This window comes from Xiphophorus maculatus, chromosome 18, assembly GCF_002775205.1.
Source record: "Xiphophorus maculatus strain JP 163 A chromosome 18, X_maculatus-5.0-male, whole genome shotgun sequence".
In the NCBI taxonomy this organism is placed as follows: Eukaryota; Metazoa; Chordata; class Actinopteri; order Cyprinodontiformes; family Poeciliidae; genus Xiphophorus; species Xiphophorus maculatus.
In genome coordinates this window covers 15,939,081-15,961,736 of record NC_036460.1, presented here as the reverse complement: position 1 = coordinate 15,961,736, position 22,656 = coordinate 15,939,081, and the positions used below count along the sequence as shown (strand labels likewise).

General features: G+C 38.7%; 2 protein-coding genes across 5 annotated transcripts in view; one reads left to right on the top strand and one right to left on the bottom strand.

Moving 5' to 3' along the window:
- Nucleotides 1-22,656, top strand: part of veph1 (ventricular zone expressed PH domain containing 1) — a 65,670-nt gene that overhangs the window by 17,147 nt on the left and 25,867 nt on the right. For all 4 annotated transcript variants that reach the window (XR_002754343.1, XR_002754344.1, XM_005805929.2 and 1 more), the window contains 2 exons: nucleotides 17,226-17,389; nucleotides 19,296-19,505. Coding sequence is in view for 2 of the 4 variants with exons in the window: in XM_005805929.2 (XP_005805986.1) it covers nucleotides 17,226-17,389; nucleotides 19,296-19,505 (374 nt within the window). In the remaining 2 variants the exon portion in view is untranslated. The remainder of the gene's footprint in view (nucleotides 1-17,225; nucleotides 17,390-19,295; nucleotides 19,506-22,656) is intronic.
- Nucleotides 1,389-9,355, bottom strand: ptx3 (pentraxin 3). The gene is made up of 4 exons (XM_014471353.2): nucleotides 9,021-9,355; nucleotides 4,858-5,017; nucleotides 4,303-4,703; nucleotides 1,389-3,093 (listed from the first exon to the last, which is right to left on the bottom strand). The coding sequence occupies exons 1-4, from the start codon at nucleotides 9,154-9,156 to the stop codon at nucleotides 2,438-2,440; spliced, it is 1,353 nt and encodes a 450-aa protein (XP_014326839.1). The 5' UTR covers nucleotides 9,157-9,355; the 3' UTR covers nucleotides 1,389-2,437.

Here is a 22,656-nt window from a genome sequence, read left to right as displayed (position 1 = left end):
TGCAGTTTTATAGCTTCAGCAGGATGTCTCACTCACACATCCTCGTTTATAAAAGTTTAACTCAGTTTAGCTCCATGGGGGCTAAGTGCCAAACTGTTCCTTTAAATGTTAAAGTTAAATGTGATCTTAAGTTAACTTTGTGGTTTGGAAAGCAGTTGTAGACTGCATGCAGGTTGGTTGTAGATATAATATTATGAACCAATACTAACTAGCAACTGGTGGCTTTTCCTTTTTTCTTACGTCCTGCCTGGCAGGGTGGTACTCAGATAACAATTCTGAGTGCCAAGGTGTTTGGATTTATTTCAGATGTAACGGACAAAGAGACAGAAGAAATGAGAGATGTGTGAAGAGAGAAAGAAGGATAGAGAAAACACAAGACAACCTGGAAGCCTGTTTCTATACCTGCAGAAAGAGAGAGAGAAAGAAAAAAGAACAAAACTGAGAAACAATAGCGACAATCAAGGTATGCATATGTAATAATAACTTCAATATCCCTGAAAAGTACACTTTACAAGTTAATACTAGATGCATTTAGTGTAATCCGTGGCCCAACATGCCCAACATGGTGTTTCTGACAAAATACCTGAATCTAAACACCTGTGTGTGTGGGAGCTTGCTTGTGTATATAAGGTTTCTCCATAAGAATGTTCAATTGGGGGTTTTGGGAAGCCAAAACAGATCTACCCCCTAGAACTTGAGACAGACATGAAGGAGACCACAGACCCCATCCAGAAATGGGCTGTAAAAAGGTCACAAGGTCCCAACAAGCCAGCCAGCCAACCAGAACAGCCTGAGGATGAATCAATCCCAACCCCCAAGCGAGCTCTAATCTCAACACTATGAACCTCACACCCCCACAAGCCCATAACAGTCTGGTAAAAAATTATAATGAAAAAAAAAATACTATAACCATTTTAAAATGACTGTGATGCCTCAGACAAAATACACGACTACAGAACCATTTATTCTTTCTCCACTTTGCTTTTGGAGCTGTTTCTATTTCTGTTTCATGTTGTAGGGCGTAGATGTGGATGTTTCACTGCCTCAAGAAATGGTTACAGTACCAAGGATTGTCAAACTGTAGCAGTAGCAAAGCAGACTCAAATAAAATATTTTTTTAGTTTTATATCTAATTTGTTTCTGAAGTGAAGTTAATCCATGGCTATGATTATAATAAGCTTTAAAGCAAACATGGCAAAACATTTTGAATTCCCACTTTTAAGAAACAGCTAATGCAGAATTATGTATACTATAAACTAGGACAGTCTTTCAACATGCTAAATTTCCTGTGTTGGTTTGAGGCTCAATGTGAAAGTCCTCATTAGACTCTTTCAAATTCTTTTTAAGGTTTTGCCTTCTGCTGGAAAATGACAAAAAAGCTTCTATACTCACTTTAACTTTCCATTTATTCACTCATGTTATGTAAAAATATTTATTTACAAAATACATTCTGTTTCATCTTTTCACATAAAACAATGTACAGTATAATACAAGCAACAAAGTTATGCAAGTTTAATCATGCAAGATTTGACTGAGTAAACATTGTCCCCATGGTTCATAAACATATTCAAAATAACATTTTTACTTTGTTCATTCCAAAGACAAAGAATAATCTAACTATTGAACACAAGTAAGAAAAGACACAGCATAAAATTAATTATTCATAAAATCGATGTAAACACTTAATGAATATGGTATTTTTATTATAAAAAATATGTTTGAGTTTAAAGGTTTTTCACACATCCAAAACGTTGCAACAAAATAATAAAATTAGCCCTACATTCTAGTTTTTCATATCTAAAAAGAAGGCAAGTACAGCAGTTTTTAATAGTGTTGCATATATATGTTGTTCTAAAGTTTATTTCATTGAAAAGTATTAAGCTACTTTCGCCTGAAGTTAATTGTACCTTTAAGGCTGCAGTGAAAAGATAGCAACATTTTCCCAATGATTGTGGTTCTTGTTAAAATACACAATCTGTGTTGTTTGTATTTCTTAACTTGCACCTGCTGCTTCTATGAAATCCTCAGAAGTAAAAACAAAAAATGTCATTAGCCTGCAATTACAGGATAATCTCTTGTCATTGTGCGTGGCCTCTTATTTCTGCTTGGCTGTCTGGTCATTATCATTTGTTGAGTCAGCAACTCTGTGTCTTTCTTGCTCCCTAATTAAGTCTTTGGCAAATGCTGCTTGCAACACATTTCCAGCAACATGTCATGTTTTCTAAACTGAATTAACTGAATCAGTTTAAAATTATAGGTTATAGCACAATTTCTCACAGTCTCTCACAGCATTGGTTGTTTTCCCCTTTAACCATTCATAATAATATCAATAAAAATGTGATGTTGAAACTCTTAAATGTCCACAGTTTCAGCTTGACTTTTTATCAGAGTGGAGGATATGTATGCAACAAATGATTATGACGATTAAAATGATGGATCAGTAGATGAACTGAGCTCCTCCATGTGGCACGATCTCTGTCACCCCCCAGGCCACCACGCTCCCCCTTTGCTGGCAGCCCTGGCCTCGCTGCGCAGCCAACTGGGAAATTTCCTCTTCTGACAGGACAGTGTCCCACATATTAACCCCCGTCATTTTCCCAGCAAACGCCAGCTTTGGATCAAAACTTCCCTCAAACCCAGCCACACCACTCCCGCTGGTTGGAGACAGAGGGCAGCAGCCGTTTCTTTCTTGCCCCAGCTGGAGTGAGCCTCCCTCGGGTAAGCTGTGTCCCTTGGCCATCCCGGGGTTGGACGCCATCTTCTTCCCACCCACCCAGAGGGTCGCCAGGCCTTGCTCGGAGGACCAGGCTCCACATAAATGGATCCACTGTCCTGGGCTTACCACGCTCCTTGCCTCCACCTGACTAGCTTCCTCTCCAACAGTGAACACGGCAGAGGTTTGAGCGAGCAGCAACTGAATTTCAGAAGGGTTTCGACGGTGTCCGTAGGAGAACAGTACAGTTTTGTTGAAGACTGAAGTTGGCTTCACCCACATGCAGACAGTAAAGGCGGACAGGGACAGGGGGACATCTGGAATGACTGCAGTGTAAATCCGACGGGAGCGCACAGGAAACAGGAGGGCCATCTCACACCCTGTGCAATAAGTAGAAATGATGGCAGATGGGGTCAGTCAGTAAAACTCACGGTAAAACATTAGGTTAGATAATAATGTCTATCACATGGCATGCAGCACTTAACTGTAACCCAAAGGAAGACAAAAAAATATAAGTCATCACATAAAACAAAGTTTTATAAGTAATCAGTCAAGTTATTAAGAGATAGACTAATTCTCATGGGAGTAGATGTCAGTTTCACCTGAATCTGATGCACTGGGAGAAGATACATATGTCATGCAGAAAGACCTCTCTGGCATAATTTAGATCGTAGAATTTATTTTTTATAAATGACTCATATAATTTACACCAAACCATAATTTTGTGTTTTTGCTCCCCAAATTTCGTAAAAACTGATCAATTAATTAAAAACAAAAGTTAACAAAGTGACTATAATACTGACCTCCAGAAGGTCTGGCCTATTTTCTGTCAGATAAGAATGTTCAAATTCTCATGACATTTTAAAATCTACCATGTCACCCATTCTCTTTAAAATCAACTTTCCACTATTTATGTTTTATATATATATATTTTTGTTCTCTGGGTTGCCCCCTCCTTCCTGCTCTAACCCTTTTTGTCACTCCAGACAGCTTTCACTTCCACCCTTCTAAAATTGGATATCCTAAATATTGATGTTCTGTTGGTCTCAGGTTTCTGTCACTCAGAAAATAGTAGCAAGGAGAAAAAAGCTTTTTGACATGTGTGTGTGTGAGTTCTTGTTGGTTTACATCTGGTTCTACTTTCTCGGGGTGTATTGTGTGGTTTTTGCGGTGCATGGGTGATGAGCACACTTCCTTTTGCTCTGTGTGTGTTGAGCTAACCAACATTTCTAGACTCTAAAAAGGGGCATGTCGTGAGGAAAGCAGCTCTGGCTCTTAGGATGATGACAAAATCAGCCTTGACTTTGCTTTTTAAATGAAATCTTGGGAAAAAGAAGATAGTCCTTCTGGCTGAGAAGGTTCACTTGCCAGAAAGGAGATGTCTAAACTATTTTGGGTTAGCAGAAGTTGTCTCACACAACTTCTTAAAGACCACAGAAGTTTGTCCTAGCTGAAGTTGTGTTACCTAATTGTGCCACTGCAGGAGGAACGTAAACAACCTTAAGATTGCTGAATATCAAACAAACACAAACTAAAGGAAACAGCATATCAGAGTAGACAAACTGCTGGTGATAAGATGGAAGGTTTACCTGCAGGTAGTCGCCTTTGCCTTGATGACTTCAGCTCTTCATCCAGCTCAGCCTTCACTGCTTTCATTGCAGCTAGCACCTCATCCAAAGCAACCTCTCCTGGTGTCACTTCTTGGAGATGGAGTCCATTTTTGCCATTCAACCCAAAGCCAGCTCCTGCACTTCTGCTGCTGAGGCAGCTGCTCTCTAGCTTGGCTAGTCTGGAGGTTTGAGTATGTTCTGCAGAGAGAAGCTGCTGTATCTGGGCCTCCATGTGGTTGAAATTTCCAACAGCAGAGGTCAGATCACTGAGCTTGAGGAGCTCCAGAGTTTCTCGTAGATGGTTCTCCAGCTGCAAGACCATCCGTCTTCCTGCTGTCTCCACAGCAGCCCCACAGGACCTTTCATACTCAGCTATAAACCTGCCAAAGGACGAGTGGAAAAGATTTACATCTTTAGCAGAAGAGCTTAAATTATCCACTTTTGTCTTGTTTAAAATCACTCTTCATGCCATTATTTCAGCTGAATTAATATTATTGCTTGATAAAGCAGCAGGACCCCTACCGATAGACCCACCTTCGCAATTCACCGCGCAGAGTTCCCATTTCGACCTTGACGATGTCATCAACATACTGAAGCAGCATGTTCTCCCTCATCTGACTGTTCTCCATCATGGAGAAGATCTTGTCCCATTTTGTCAGGTCTGGAGAGTTGCAGGGGGTGGAACTTGGTGTGGCTGCAGAGAGACATGGTGAAAAGTTGGACTAGGAAAGAACATTTTACTCACAGAGATAAAGAGAGATCCAAAGTTTATGGAGTATTTTATGACTTCATTATATTGATTGTCAGCATAGTTGATCTCCAGTCATCCCCATAATGCAGGGTTTTCCCTTGTGTATTATGAGCCTAACAGACTTTACTTCCCCCTGCCGATCGCTGGGCTAAGACTCATTTGAGTACTTATTTATTTTAAATATGTTTTTTTAACTACAATAACAGTAATAGCAAAGACAGGTTAAGGTGGTTTTAGCTGATGCACTCATAGAAGTCGGGACGGATCATGTACAAAAACTTTCACTCAAAATGGTCTATCTGGAAGGTGATCTCACCTGTAATGTAATTTTTATGATTCCCATATGAAGGCTGTCTATAAAGGATTGCAGTCACACTTTTTGAGGTTCGCAGTACGCAGTGAGACGTTTACACCTCACAAGCTTACTCAAAATGTGCTCTGGCACAAACTTGGCTCTGTGTCTGTGATTGCAGCTTGATCAGGTTTATGTAAATGAAACTCACCACCAGCCAGTCACAGACAGATCTTTTTCATCCATTTAAAGTATTCACTGCAAACACTGCATTTGCTTGAATAAGTCAAAAACACTCACGACCAGGAAAGCAAAATACTGCACAGTGACTATTTTTACTAAACGAAATGACAGGATTTAGGAAAACACAAGAAAACTTGAATAAATACTTGAATTTGTACCATGAAATATTTAGTAAGGCAGACAAATACTTATTCGTTGACCATTTGAAGTAATGTTTTTTAATTTAGTTAGATTTTAAATGTGACCAGCATTATAGCTTGTTTTAATGGCTGATTACTTAATTAGGATTTAACTGAAGAGCAAAAGAATTTTTTGTGTTTGCCTTTTTGGACACTCAATATCTGGTGTCAGTTATGTCTTTTAATATCACAAGTTATCCTGTGGTGTTGAAAGAGAAGTCAGTCAACCTTGGCTGTACAGGAAACAAAGCTGTTTTGTTAAGTCTGGAGCAACACAGCAGCCCTCCCATCAATCCTCCTGCCGCCTCCGGCAGTTCACCTACATACTGCTTAAACCCCGCCTCCTTAATTTACCTCGGCCAATCACCTCAGCTTTCCAGAGTGGTGAAAAAAAGGAAACAAAGTTAACTTTCACATACATAATGTGAATTATTTATCAATAATAACATATCAGGAAGACATTTTATGTATGCAAATGCACAATTTATAAAACATTTTATTCTGTTAATTACTTTGATGCCTGGAGTTTTATTTCATCCAATCAAACTCCAGCAATTGTCACTGGACTTTCTATAAAAGGCCTGGGTTTGAGGCGGGTCTCCTCTTTAGCAGGATCCCAAAATGGCTGCCACAAAAGACACATCCACAAGTCAACAAATATTTCAACCACACACAGCCACACTAAAGGTTCATTTACACACTAGAAGGGTAGAAAAAAAACATTGCTTCTTCACAGCACATAATCACCTAATCATATTTCCTTTTCAACATTTATAACACAAAAACATGGTGGACTGCCCCAGTGCCCCTACCACATGGCTTAGCAAGTCTTGTGGGGGAAACCCTGGAGTAACACATTTAGGTAAAAACTTAGATGTAAAGACCATCTTAAGTCATAATTTCTAATGAACAGTTTGAAGTATCTGACCAACCTTAAGTTTAGATTCAGTATGGGTAGAATACCACCTGGAGTTCAACTTGGAGATTCAGAGATGTCAAACCCCAGATCAGCAGGGCTTCAACACCCCTGAATGAAGAATGTCAACATGAGAAGTCGGAAGTCTCTTAAGCCAAGTTCATATGCAAAATGGGGAGACCACCCACTGGTCTCGACTTGAAAAGTTAGAGGTCCTTAAACAACCCCTAGTTCAAATGCTGTGTTGATAGAAGATCCAACAGCCTAGACTAATCCCAAATTCAGATTCAATATGACTGCCATAAATTACTGTGAAAGTTCAAGGCTGTTTTCTCTCAATGCAACAGTATCACTCATACTACTGTACAGTCTCTATTTACCAATTCTCATTCTGTCGTCAACTGGTATGGTGAATAGCAGTTACAACAGAAGGCTTAAAAACTCACTTGTACACAGATAGATGCATATCTGGTTCATATATGTTCAAAACACTATTTATCATAGATCAATGAAATATTTAAGGACTTTAAAAAAGACTTCTGAACAATAAAAGCAGACGTAGGTCAGCAGGTAGAGTGACAAGTTGATGACAACAAATGAGAATGTCAGGTTGCTGGGAGATCAATGAGAAAACGAGAAGGAAACAGAACAATTTCCCCCGCTGTGTTTCCTGTGAGATTATCCAGCTCTGTGCTGTGAAATGAGAAGCGAGACGGAAGGAAAATAAAGTGGGGAGGATGTGCTTAGAGAAGGAGAGAGATAATATGAGCAGTGGGAAACGTGGGGTGAATGGGTGGGTTAAAGAAACAAGGAGTGAGAATATATATGTGTGTCACACATGTTGTTCTGGTTAGCGTTTGACGCTTTCAGGCTCTGTTTATACCTGCAGACCTTTTCTGGGGAGAATGAGGCGGGGGCATGGGGAGGCATTACTGCAGACCCCCATTGCTTGTTTTGGCTTCTTAGTGTCCATGATTATTCAGAGGAAACAGGATTCGGCTTCATGCAGTGTGTTCCCTATGGTTTAATAATGCAGACACTAGTTTACTTTTTTAATGAGAGAAAATGTTTTTAAACATAAAAGAAAATTCAAATGTAAAATTTTCTGCATAATTAATTTAATTTTTATTAAAATCCTGAATGCACTCTTTGCAAAATATTGAACTACATATTTTGTAAACTTCTAGTGAATCCATAGTGAGTCTCTTGTTTCCACTGATGAGATTCTTGAGAAAAAGTCGCCTTTAAGCTCAACACCCCCCCATTTCCTGTCTGCTGAACGTCATTTTTCAGCCTGCCACTCATGCGAAAATGAACTGTACTGTGACCTCTCTCATGTTGCCTATTTATTCAGATTCCTCTCAAAGATTGGGAGCTTTGGGCAGGTCAGAACAAGTGACCCGTGTCTCCCTCTGGCCTTTGACCTCCCCGCGTCCTGACACACCTGCGAACAAACTATTCTCAACTCACGTGCTTGACCTTTTCTGTCCCTTCTCCAGCAACCTCATTATGAATTCTGTGTTTCGTCGCACCTCTCCTCCCCCCATCCCCTGAACCAATTTGTGTGTGTATTTTACCACCCAGTCATTTGCCTGGAGCCCCTTCTGTTTTTGCCCTTCATCACGTTTTATCACATCACAGGCGGCTTGCCCAGATTTCAGCCTCTTAACTGATGATGGTGCTGCAATTATACCTCTTACTAGGTTTAGAAAAAACAAACAAATGATGAATGCAAGCTGTGAAGGCCCTCGCTGAAGCATAGGAGACTGACACATGTAGTCCTTGCCTTTTCTCTCTTGTCCAGGCTGCCGTGCTCATGCAACTTTAATTATGTTGAAAAATAATTCCTTTAATAATTCTGCAATTAGACAATTGACGTCATTTCACACAGTTTTTTTTCTTCATCTCTGCCAACAGTCTTGATACTTTATTAACTGTGGTGCCTTTTTTTGTTTTCTTTTTCCAACAGTAAACAAGCCAACCAAAAAAAAGAAAAAAACTAAGTCAGTGTTTTTGTTTTAGGAAACGTAACAGATTGCAGAGCATCACACAAAAGTGGTCATGGGCTTTTAAAGCTCCTAGATGTTAGTGCAAACTGAGAGTATAAAGGTTTTGACATGTATCTAGTAGTAATGGTGCCAGTTAGTGAGCTTTTTTCCCCCTCTCCACTCCCATTTTGTCACCTCAGAAACAAGCATGACTCCATATTCTTCCACCATAGCCAGAAAATAAAATACAGCTGTAATCTTCAATTGCATTACAACAGGAAATGTGCCTTTCAGATAATCAGATAGATATTTAGTGTCAAAGACTTACGTGCCGGTGTCTCTCCATCAGTGATTTCATTATAGTAGTCGGTGTACTGGATCTCGATGTCATCCTCGTAGGCGAGAGTAACACACGCGCACACAGAGAGAAGAAATGCTGCCTCAGGGATTCTCCACCAAAGCATGCTGCTGCTGCCTGAGAGAGTGTGTCAGCAATGTGAACAAGTATGTCTGCTCAGCTCCAGGTCCTTTTCCTGCTTCTCTGTCGGGGTGTGTGTGCGTGTGTGTGTTTATGTGTGTGTATTTGTTTAAGGTTCCTCTGCTGCTGCTGCTCTCACTTTTCTACAGACCTGCAGGTCCACCACACTCTTTTTCAAGCCCCAACTCTCTCTTATTATGTTAGTCCCTCCTCCTGCTCTAAAGACTCCCCACCTCTTTCTCTTTATCTCTGACTGATTTTTCTTTTCTTTTCTCCACTAAATGCTGAGCAATTATTGACAAGAAGCCCAGCATTCCTGGTGTAGGGAAGAGCTTACTCATGCTCATCTGTTTTTCTGTGAAGCACTCATAAAATATTTCCGTAATTCTGACGAGGACACATCATCATTTCACAGATTTTTCTTTTGCAGCTGTATTCCGGCTTGTGCTGTAAGACAGTTATATTCATGTATGAAAGACAAAAAAAATATACACAAGACAGTTGAGCCCCATCAAATTTGGGCATCAACGCATAAGACAATGGCCACCCAAAAATAGTAGTTATAGCAAAGTGCCAAGTTCCAGTTTAAGTTCATACAACTTCTATCCATTTGATGAAAGTAAAACCTAACAAACTGGCACCCGGTCTGCTGTTTTAAAAGAACTTTGTGGTGAGTCAAGTCTACCTGTTATTTGTTAGATTAGCTAATGAACATTTTTGGGAAAAACCTTAATCTAAAAAAAGAAAGAAAAAAGTTCTGGTAGCATTCTGGTTCATTTTGAATGTTCAAGATATGATCAGCATTGTTACCTTGTTATGGTCACCAGCACCCAGTTTTCTCCAAGCCAAATCATTAAAAACATAAAATATTTAGTTTTTTTTATTTTTATAGGTACCAGTGGGGAAGATGTTTCACATGTAATTTTTACCTAAAAAGTCACATTCAGCTTTGAAAAATAATTGGAATGGAAATCAAAATACACATTTTTAAAAAAGTAGCCACTGTTGCAGATAAGCTGAGTGGCTAAGAGACTTTTGGAAAAAATTGAGATTTATTTAATTTAATAACATGTTAGGCAGATATTGGTTCTTTATTCTGACAGAGGACATGAAAAAATAGAAATCCCAGCAAACCAATGCATTTTCTTGCTTTAGAAATGTCTTAGAAAGGTTTAGAAATGTTTGCTAATTCCAGAAGAGCTACCTCAGTATGTTGTGTTGTAGTCGTCAGTCTCATTTTGTTTCCTTATAGCTAATGTTCCGGGTGTTTTATAATCCTCAGGCCTCAACTGTTTAAGGTGGGTAGACTGTCTTTGTTGGTTGAGGAGAAGTTTGCTACCTCCACTTACTTTTACAAATCTCTAATGTTTGTTTCACAGAGGATCTTTGTGAATAGTAGGAGTTCTTACTCTTTCCTTTTTTCATTTGCCATGTAGCAACCACACACACATTTCACATATTGCACAATTTGTAGATTTCCTTGGTGAAAAATAATAGCCTTTTCAGAAATCTTTTCCCAAACTTTACTCAGTTAGTAGTTGTTGTTTTTTTTCCCAGAACTACCATAGTTTGAAGTGATAATTGTTTTCTCAGGAACCAGCTCAAACCTGGGGTAAAAAAAAACAGCTGAATCATTCTATTTAACATAATCTTGTGCATGTTTTGCCTGAAAACTATTTAACCTTTTAACCAGAATTATTAAACGTATTCAAAGATCAAACACACTGGGAATATCCATTGAGGAAATAAGGGTTTTTTTCCCCTCTCTGAATCTTCATCCTTGTGCAAACATCTGGCTCTCTGAAGCAGAAGCAGCGCCTCGGCCTGCGAGTGAGGCAATGACTCATGCTCTGTTGGAGGTAGGCTGTGTGGTGTAATCAGATATAACTGCAGCTCCTGTGACTCTCAGGCAGGAAAAAAATGAGGGAGCCAAAAAATAACAGGAGGAGAGAAAGAAATTTGAGATTTAGTCTTTTGCCCCATGCAGAGATGGTGTGTAGGCTTTTGTCGGACTTTATGGATGAGATGTTTGCCTAAAAGCTTTTGTCTGTTTCTTTATATTGACACATCTATCTGTCAGCTTCTCACCCTCGTTGTTTCTGTGGGCCCGTGATGCGACACAATGTGACTGGGAAATCAATGTAGGCTGTGTTTGCCTGTTTGTGTTTGGTCAAATTGACTCAATAACTTTCTCATGGGAATTGCCAACACTCATCCTGCTGCCCCCACTCCATCTTTCTCTCTGCCTTTGTCTTTCTTGTGGTGTTTTTCTGTTTCTCCCACACAGGCCTACTGAAAAGCATGTGTTCCTTGATCTCTTAACTTGAGAAGTGTTGTGTGTTTTTTCTGTATAGTTGCGAGAAACATCATTCTAAGAAAAAATTTAAGATTAGCATCTCTGTTTTGGGTTTGCTGTAGTTTTTAGAAGATGAATCTTTAAAGAAGCTCTGAAATCTAATGCTAAGTTGCACTAATATACCACTGCACACATTTCAAGAGACATATCTCTGACCATTTGTTCCTAGAGATCATCCATCCTCCGTGGTCCTCTCTTATCCTCTGTCTTTTTAGCCCCACCCACAGGTTTTTGGTGGGATTTCTTCTCCTTATCAAAGTCTCCAAAAAAAAAATTATTAGCTGATCAGGTTGCTGGAAGTTTCTGGAGGGTTTGCTGCAAAGCCAACGACAATGCAAGCAGCCTTCCTCTGTCGCTAAATGCTTGTCCAGGTGGAGTGCATGCTGTCGGTCAGTGACTCAATGCAATCTGCTGGGTTCCTTAAATGGAAAAGTTCTTAATTAATTAGAGCAACAAACTGAACTTGACTGCATTATTTGGTAACTAGAATTGATTTGGATAACATGACCTGTTTTTGTAGTGTGCTGAAAAAACTTTGTGAATTGGCACTGTATTAATAAACTAAACGGAATTTAATTGATAATGAACAATAAAAGAAATGATTTCTATTGCAACAATGTTATATTTAAAAAGATGTCCACTTTTTTTAACCTCCTTTCACCCTTTATAGCTCTTTGTTTCAGATGAAGCAGTAAATTTTACCAAATGAATTGCAGGCACAGACAATCTGGTTTTATGATAGTTGCATTATTAGCTAACAGTTATTGCATCCGAGCACTTCTTCATGACATGCATTTCACAGATGGTGACATTGCTTAAACAATAAATTTGTGAAAAATTTCACAGCAGTGATCCTAATGATGAAGCCACTAGGAAAGGTGACAAAAATGTTCCTCAAACATGTGATGCAGCAGATTGACTCTCTCCGTCTACGCACAGATTTTAGTTTGAAGGGCACCACATGGTTCAGCTTTAATGAAATTTGTCTGCTCAGGGGCACGAAACTGTACTAATAGGTTTAGCTAAACAGCTTATGAGGAGAACTGATGAATATTGTGTTCAGATTCTTTGCAGAAATGAGATTAAGATAAATTTGTTCAGCTCAGATGGAGTTTTACCATGGTGATACTCTGCTTGGGGTTTTTCGCCAGCACAACCAAAGAGCAGTACTAAAATTGTATCATTTTTACAATAGAACATATCTCAAAGATAAACAATATTTTCGTTTTTGCAGTAAAATCTTTTGTTTTGAGAACATGTTTACACTTTTTGCCCATAACCTCAGCTTGAAAATATGAAAAGTGTATAACTAAGACCAGAAGAGACCGTTTTCTTTACCCTAAAACAAAGAAACAAGCAGGGAAATCTGAGTGTGGATTTGACTTTTTCAATTGGTTCCACATTGAAGCATGAGGATCAAACAACAATACTGTTCTTATTTGTGGGATTTTGGCAAGAAATCAATCAAGTTTCTGCAGTAAGAATCTTTCATAATAACAGCCAAATTCTGGCATTGTAACATGTAAAAAAAACAAAACCAAAAAAGTGAAGGAAATGGATGTTTTTGACTGAACTTTGAAGAGAAACATTCGTAGGGGACACGAATGATTGAATTTAAACATTAACATTTAAGACAAGCCTTAGCCAGTGAGGTTACTTGGATTAAAGGGAGAAAGGCATTATCACAGGGAGGTAGAGCAGAAGGCAAACAGATGTTACACGCTTAAAGGCAGAGAAGAAACGGGTCTATTTGCTGCGAATTCAGTGTGTGTATGACTTGTATAAATATTTATCTTTTGTTGCCACATAACTGCCACTTGAAGAGATGGTTAATCCAACCAGAACAGATCATAAATGCGTAGCTGACAGCAACAAAAAAAATCTCTTCAGATTTTGTCTTCTTTATTTAATAAACAATACTAAACAAACCAAAATATTTTATTTTTACATTTTACAAATACATTCTTTTATTTTTTCTAAATCGGATCCTTCCGAATGCATTGCCACCCGAGAGTAAGTGCTGAATCAGCGGAAGTAGGAACTGAGTAATGTGGTATTTGTCATGGTCTGAATACTTGAGGCTCACGATGATAAGAAAAACTCATAAAGGATGGGATGGGTCTACAGTCATGTTAGTGAAAGTTCAAGATGGTTGGTGAAAGACTTACTCTGTGCATAAAGCACTTTGAGTGGTCAGTTTGACTGGAAAGAAGCTCCATAAATTCATGCCAAGAACGTTTACTAAGTGATAAAAGTTGTCCAAAACAGCCTGACTTTTTGAAGAAAAAGAAAAACAAAGTAAACCCCTCCAAAACCTAAAAACTGAAATTCTGTGTTAGATTTACTCCAGTTGTAATGGGACGCCCTGCTTCTAAAACTTGCACATCTCACTTACAAGTGCACAGAATATTTTCCCAAAAGAGGCATAGTCAAGATATTTATTTGGGATACGTGAGCCAGGCCTTTGTGCACTTTTTAGTCAACAATAGCTTTTTGTTTTGGAACTCACCCATGGATTCATTTTAATCCAATCTCATTGTTATTGTTGATTTATAAACACTGAACTTACGGTAACCAAGGCAAGTGAAACTTCCAGTGCTTTTCATATCATTCTGGGTTGTTTTGAAACCTTGTAGATAAATTGTCAGTGCAGTAATTTTGGTAAGCTGGCTACTCCTTTTGGTTTTCTGGATTTTTAGGGGGTTCAGACTGATACAGTAGACGTCAATGTCTCTCTTTTGTTGTGAATTTCTTATATTGAGGCATGATGTGTTGCATTTTGAGATTCCCTAGCCATTTGTCAGTTCTTTTTTAAGGGATTTCTTTATTCTACATGTCAGGCAATTCACAAATTAATAAACGAATAATCTGTATTTTACATCATTTCCTGGTTGGTTTTATTCACGTCTATCCTTTACAAAATCATCACGTAAAGCTGCGTTTTGCTCTTACTCAGGTTATCGCTGTCTGATATTAACATTAGTTTGATCATCTGAAACATTTAAGTGGGACAAAAATGCAAAAATAGGAAAATTCTGTGTTTCGGTAAATGATTGTTTCCACTAGATCACATATACTGTACATCTGGAAATAGTTTTCCAAGTAATTTTTAGCGCTCTGGCTCTTGGATTGCATCCAGAGATTTAGGCAGTCATATCAGATATTAATCTGAATAGTTGAATGTGTTTATAGTCTGGAGTCAAATTCATTAATACCTTTATCATTTCTTCATGTTCAGGTTTGACTTATTGTCTCCTACTTTGTTTGACGCTACTGTTTTAGATGGAGGGATTTAGGCAAGATCTGTAATAAAATGTTGAATTTGTTTGGGTCGTTTTAGTCTGGCCATGTTGGTCTTATTGTATGTGAGATACAGTTTCAGGGCTGTAAATTTTCCTCAGTATTTCATGCAGACTCTTGTCTCCTGTCATTTAATGTACTTTTGAACAGATATTTTAGTCTTTTACCTGAAGCTTTATGGTTACTACCAGCTTTCTCTGTGCTGTACATGTCCTCTTTTAAGATGGTTTGTGTTGAATTGTGTAAAGGTGGTGTGTTTGTGATATTTCAATCTGGAGAGACTCACACAGAGAAGAAAATAGCAGTTAAAAAGATTTAATGGTACAATTTCTTTGGCGCTCGGACCCGGCAGAAGACCGTGAGCCGAGGATCGCCGTGAGCAGGCGGTCTACTCGGCGAGCTTGGGGTAGTCTTCCCCCCCGGGACCGAAACTGGGGGTGGAGCGGAGCTTGGAGAGGAAGAGCACAAGGGATCCTGGAGGACGACCCTCATGGTGAAGGTGGAGAAGGGGAGGAGGTGGGTCGAAGCACGGCTGACGAGCAGGAAGACCCCAGGGTAGCTTGGACTTTTGAAGGTGTCTTTGGACGACGATTGGCTGGAGCGGCGTGAAGCTCCGGTCCGGATTGGCTGCGGTCGGGCGTAGTGATTAGATGATGTGGTGAAGCTGGTCGAGTCTCCCAGTTTGAATTTTCGCCAAGGCTCCATTTTATACAAACACACCACAAGGAGAGAGTAGACTTTCTTATTGTAGAACAATAAGACTTTCTTATTGTTCTACAATAAGAAAGCCTACTCAGTGTAGTATGTATGAACTTTGTCCTAATTTGTATAGAAGAATCGGTACCTTTTACATATTTTGTGGCGTTAGTGTCCATATTTCACAGGAAATAGAGACGGAAAACTTGCAGCAAGTAATACAGGTTATGACTCAAACCTTGGTCATCTGTTGACAGCATAGAGGCAATGAGCAACACATTGCGACAGGAAAATATTAATCCTTTTTAGTCATGTTACATTGCATCTTAATTACAAATTGAGCACACAACCTGCCAATATGTTTTATTAATTGTTAAACTTCCCAGTGTCAGTTGCGTTAATTTATTACTGAGCAACATGATAGCTCAGTGGTTAGGATTGTTACATGTAAACTAGATCCTCTCAGGCCCAAATATTGATCCTACCAGGGCCTTTCGGTATGAAGCTTGTGTGGATTGTTCTTGCATGAATTAAATCTCTTTTAAAAAACTCCAACAAATCTTCTATTAGCCTTTGTAACTATTATTACAAATAATAGTTCATGGTACAAATATTTCATATTTGTACCATGAAATAAATACTCATCAACTCCATACTGCCTATAAAAGGAGTCAGTTTTATAAAAATAAACTACCGTGCTCTACTTTTTTAAAACTCTTTTTCGGACTTCATCCATTTTCTCCTACATTCTGTATTTGACACACAATCTGACTGCATTTAAACATTGAATGTGAAGTTATACTTGCGGCGTGCGTTTTTATTATACCAGAGTTATTGTATAAAATGCCTGAAAATCACCAATAAGTCCCACTTTATTTGAAAACAAGAGTTTTTGTTTAGTGAAGTGGATCATTTAAAGATGTTTTATTGTCACACAGAGGCTGTTGTGTAATCCTGTGGTTTTGCAGGCCTGTAAGCCACTTTTAAAAGGCCTTCATATCTGATCATGTGTCAACTTGACTTGATTCAACACAATAAAATGGGAAAATGATTATTTCTAAACAGTGGATATTATTTCATAGCTGGGAATCATGTCTTGTGATTGCAATAAACAAGAAAGTTAAAGGTGATTTTCTTTTCCTGCGGCCTGTTTCTTATTTTGATAGTCATGGTGATCAACACATGGCACAGTGCCTGACATTGTATTCAGGCCACTGGAATATACCCAAGAGGGCCTTGGTAATTCTGGAGGAGTTGCAGAGATCTGCAGGAATATTTTTGTTTTTATTACTGAAAGAAAGCAGTAAGATTTCCCAAGGAGAAAGATCACAGCAGTCATTTCATTAATTAAATTGCTAGAAGTATCTCTTAACAATTATTTTTTTTTAAAATCATCTCACCATATTCTTTTCAAAGTATCCTTTTGCTTCTTTCAGAGGCAATGACTGCACTGTGTTTCCAAACTCATTAAGTCATCTTCTTAAATACTCATGTCTTTAATGTTAATTGTGAACAGAACAAGTGAAACTAAAACATTTGCAAAATGCAACATTTGTCTTCCTGCAAAACAAAACACTGAATCAGGACGAGGCCTTTTCTAGTCAAAGCAGGACGACTTCAAAACAAAACTTTTTCTTTGGCATTATTTGCGCTCTGTGCAAAGTATGCTGGTGTAATTATAGTTTTCTCTTCATGTGTTACAGGTAACCACATGATGCTACGTGTGCTGCCATCAGTCTACTCCAAACAGCCACACACTATCCACCATCACCTGGGCAGCCTTACAGCAATGATGCTCCAGCTGGAGACACCTGAGCAACAACACCTGATCAGACTTATTCAGATGATTGCAGAGCAGCATCCACTTGTAAGTCCTTGTTTTTATTTACTTCAGAAGACTAAAATTGACAGCTAAGCATAATAATAGTAACTATGTTAAGCTGGGTTGTCGTTACAACTATGGCAGAAGTGATTTTGCAAGTGATATTTAAGCTGTGGCCAGATCTTTGGCAAGGATGTAATTTGTGCTTGCAAACTTTGAAGTTAGTTTTTGAGATCACATTTCAGATTGTTTTGTATTACTGGACATGTGAGAGTTTACAACGGTAGTCCAAATGATATAAAATAAACTGAATTGAAAGTGTAAGAAAACAGAGGGACAGATCTGCCTGAAATCATAATCTTCTTGTTTTACTAATGGTTACCGGGTACCCAACCAACATTGCTTTGCATCAAAAGTTTCTCACACCGAGGTAATTTCTGTCAAGAAGACTGTACCTGAAAGGAAAATTCAGGAAATTTTCTGAATCAAGAACAACTTTTAATATCAAAGTTTCTGAACATCTCTTTGACAAGATAGTGGTTAGGCATCTTGGATAAGGTGCAGTGATATGTGACCAGAGGAGGCAGATGACATAATCCTGACAAGTAAGAGAGGAATATGAGAAGTAAAACGGATGCTAGCAATGATGAGGGAGAATCAGTTTGTCTTGACTTTTCTATAAATCGTCGTTGTTTTTTATTGATAATATAACTTTTATGGTCAAAATGTATCTACGCTGCCTGAAATCATACATCAAACATGGAAGAAATATGGGGTGAAACAGTGCAGTGCAGTGCCTCGCCACTGGAGGCGCTGTGTCACACCGAGTGAATGACAGCAAGTTGACAATCTACTTGCTGTCATGTCCACTATGAGACCTAAATGTCACTGGCACTTAAAGACTACACTTGGCCACTCAGCCTTCAGAACATTATTTCTCAATATTGTGGATATTCATACCAATATTGTTCTTGGTGTGAATAGCATAGAACTTACTGTAATGAGTTTATTATTTTATCTTATGTATATTTTTAAACAATTACTCCTATTAATCAAACCTAATCAGATTGTTGACCTTTTAGCTGTTCTGTTTGCTGCATTGAGAACAATCCCCTAGAAAGCTAAATAAAGTTCATAAAACTGAGCGCTCCAAGAATACCTTTTATCCTGCATATTTTGGAGCACAGCCATTGTGATCCAACAGGAGGGGAATACCACATACCAGCAAGGGAGCATGCAGTAGTAAAACATGCACAGTTTTATTCAGAGGAGAAACAACATCGGCCATCTGGAGTTATTCTTATCCTCTCTCTTTTCTCCCAACTGCACACACACACACACACACACACACGCACACACACACACACACACACACACACACGCACACACACACACACACACACACACACACACACACACACACACACACGCACTACATGCTCATGAAATATTGGCAGTTTGGTTGTTGCTGTGTTTGCCACAGTACTTGTGAAATGTTCTGCATTATAATGCCACTTACTGGAAGTGATGTCCTGGCAATGTTAAAAATAAAACATGCTTCATATGGGAAACATTTTAGCTGTCATAATCTGTCTTTTTGAGGAACAAATTGTTGTTGGATTTAGTGTATTTCTTAGAAAACGTGACTCATTATGGAGCAGCTACAGAGCAGACAATCGTGGGCTTCTAGTCTAGTGCCTCCCAGTGTGATCAGCTCAGATAATGAGCAGGAACTCTTCATTCATTCAGTTTGCTCAGAAAGTCCTATTGGCAATCTTTTTTTTTGGGGGGGGGAGGGGGTTCACTCTGCCCTTTATATCTCAGATGAAAGAGCTAGAGCTCAGCGTTTGTGTTTGCTTTATTAGTACAGAGCGCTGAAGCTGAGTCATGATTTAATGATGTATATTTGTTGTAATTTTTTTTTTGGCTTTATTTCTCTTAATCCCTGCAGATGCTGAGCACACATGTGCCCACACTGGTCAATTACCTGAGTGAGCCCACTCTGACTGAGGCTTTGTTGGGAGCTCTTGTGGATGTTTCCCAGGCCAGCCCCTCGTCACTGGTCAGCTTTTTGCCCGGACTAAGGATGGTGGGACAGCAGTCTGCTGCTTTTCTCAGTCATGTAGCCAAAATCCATGGTGCTATTGGCATCCTCAGTGAGGTAAAATACACAGAGACACAATCAAAATGTTAAATTTATATAAGAGACACAGAATGGAGAGCATGCCATAGGTTTAAGGTCTTTTACATAAGGGACTCGTGTTGAAGAAAAGGAGAAACAGAAACCATCCTGTCAGAAGAAAAAAAGAGAGCGTCACTAGAACTAATTGAGTACAAATATTTAATTTATGCCGTGTTTCACAATACTACAAGATGTTCAGGCAGGTCTTCAGGTTTTTACAGTGAAACAGTGATATTACCAGTTAAATGCCCATGTAGACTTACTCTGGTATAGCTTTAGATGAGCATTAGCTTGGGTCTGAACCATATTGTCCCATTACAGTATTCACATTGCTTGAACCTTTTCACATTTTCTGATGCAAAATTCAGAACTTTTATTTTTTTTAGTATTTCATGTAATATATAGCAAAGCAAGAGTGTATCGTTTTGAAGTGAAAAGCAGAATGATAATCTGAAAATTGAGGTGTGTAATTGTATTCAGCTCACTTTGTGTCCACCTGTGTATAACCTATGGATCTAGCTGTTCTGTAAAGGCCTCCGAGGTTTGTTTGAGAGCATTAATTGTGTTGCAATTAAGTTGCAATAATCCACTGCTCAGGTGTGGTACTCTGCTGGAAGGTCAGCTATAAGTTATACCCTCCACAAATTAGTAAGAAAAAAGCCACAGTTCAAAGAAAGTTGTAAGACATCCAGCTTGGAGCTTGTAAACAGCAGCATAGAGAAAACAATACACAAATGGGAGAAGCGTCAGAAAGTTCTCTGGTCAGATGAGATCAAATTTGAAGTCTCTAGCTTGCATGGAAAATGCTTTGTGTGGTGGAAGACACTAGACACACACACACCGTCCACATTATTAGTGATGCATGGGGGTGACAGCGTGAAGCTGTGGGAATTTTTTTCTTTCAAAGGGACACTGGTCACAGATGATGAATAGAGTTAAGTATACACCAACACTGAAAGAAAAGGTCCTCCGAAGCCCTTGGACTGAGACTGTGTTGCAGGACGTAAAATGTATTTTTTCAGACATTTTAGAGCCAAGACAAATAAGCTTTTGGAAAGAATAAAGTGGAAATCTTATTGTCCTTAGATGTCAAAATTAATGTCAAAGACCTTTAGCTGAAACTGCAGAGAAGGGTGTTCTCCAAAGTACTGTAGGATCTGTGTTGGTTTATCAGATAAAATCCCTAAAAATGTTAGCTCATATATACTGTATATATATATATATATATATATATATATATATATATATATATATATATATATATATATATATATATATATATATATATATATATATATATAAAGAGAGAGAGAGAGAGATATTCTAGACACCATAAGGAAAGCACTCACCACAAACAGTTTTTAATTGAATAAGGGGAGAAGAATGTTATGCACAATCATATGGCTTCTTCTTTGTTGTTCTGCCAAGGGTGAAACCCAACATTTCACACTGCACATGGCAGATCTGAAGGTTTACGACCCGACTTTGTGGTCAATGAAAGTTTCCTAAACAAACACAGACTCACACCTTTGACAGATCAGAAACTGTTATCCAGGTTAGAGGTCATGATTCAATCATGAGGAGGACACTGGTCAAAAATGACCTCCATGAGATAAAAGTTCTCCCCTGCCAAAACACCTGTATTTACTGCATCTGATAAAGTAAATTACCTTGTTACTGTCTTATTTCTCTGCTCTAGAACGAGTTACAGAACAGAGTTCAGAAAAGGTTAAAATCACATTATAAATTTCAGGAACAGTGTTTTTCCACTTTCCTATGTTTCCTCTCATTTGTTGTGAAGGCTAAGATTAGGATCTCCTGTGTGATATGACTTAATCTGTTCACATGTTTGACTCATTTCTGTAAAGGCAAGTTTAGCACTCAATCAATCACCATACACTTATGTCAGGGAAGGTTTTCCTCTGGATAAAAAAATAACTTAGTCTCAGGAAGTAGAATGACATTCACGTCTTAGGGTCCCACTTTCTCTCCTCTCTCAGGTTTATTTAGTGCAGCTTAAATGCGATGTGGGACAATTAGCCACAGGGGAATACACATTAGTCTCCAGATGAGATATTTTCTTTCCACATACACATCACAGGGTATTTTGCAGATACTGTAAACACATGCACAGACCTCTCCAGGGTAACATTTCCTCTAAAAGCTGCTTCCTGCTCAATCTTCTTGTCAAGCAGCCTGCCAACCCAACTTCGTCACACCCTCAAATGCACCCGCGCCCACTCACACACACCCGCACACAGGGGGTTTTCGGACCACGGTGTCCTGTCTTTCTTCACCTTGGAACTATTTGGAAAATAACGCTTGTTTTCTGAAAATGCTCCTGCAGAGGCCTCTTGGTGATGGCAGAGGGGAAGGCCTCCTGTGAGTTTGTGCTGTGCCCTGCATGCATGCATGCATGCACACTCATAAACATACATTTGTAAGAACACATGCATGCGGGATGAACTCGCTCTCGATTGCACAACTGTTTCCCTTTCTTCCTCGACCCCCTTGAAGGGAGCTCAGGCTCGATTCTGTGTGTGGCTCTATTGCTTGTTAGATCAGAATATATCACTAGTGAAGGAAACACTATACGCTTTGCAAAAAGTCCAGTCCAACAGTTTTGAAATAAATATGCCATCTGATAATAATAATAGTGATAATTCCTCCATGCTGTTGAACTCCTTCGAGTGGGGCTGGTGAGACCAGGTGCTTCTTTTAAAACTTTCAGTGACTTATCGTGTTGTTCAGTGTTTGCCAAGTTTTCATTTAGCTTCAAGGTAAATTTTTTACCATTTTAAAAATTGAATTAAAAGTATTTTTAATGACTATGAAACCATGTCTGCTTATTTGGTGTGCAAATAAGTAGATATGAGCATTCTATTTTTCATGTGTGACTTTTGGACCGCGGTTACTTGCAAGCAATTTGGATATAATGATGGATCGTTGTGTGTAATTCTGACTGACTTTTGATGGTTTATAAATGGTATTCAAATAGATATCTGTGTGGTTAGCATTTGCATTTATTCATTTGGGATGTGTAATTTTTTTCCTCTCAGAATGATTTTGTATTTTTGTATTACGTAGACTTTTTAAAAAATAAATTAAATTGAGCTTTTCCTACAACTGA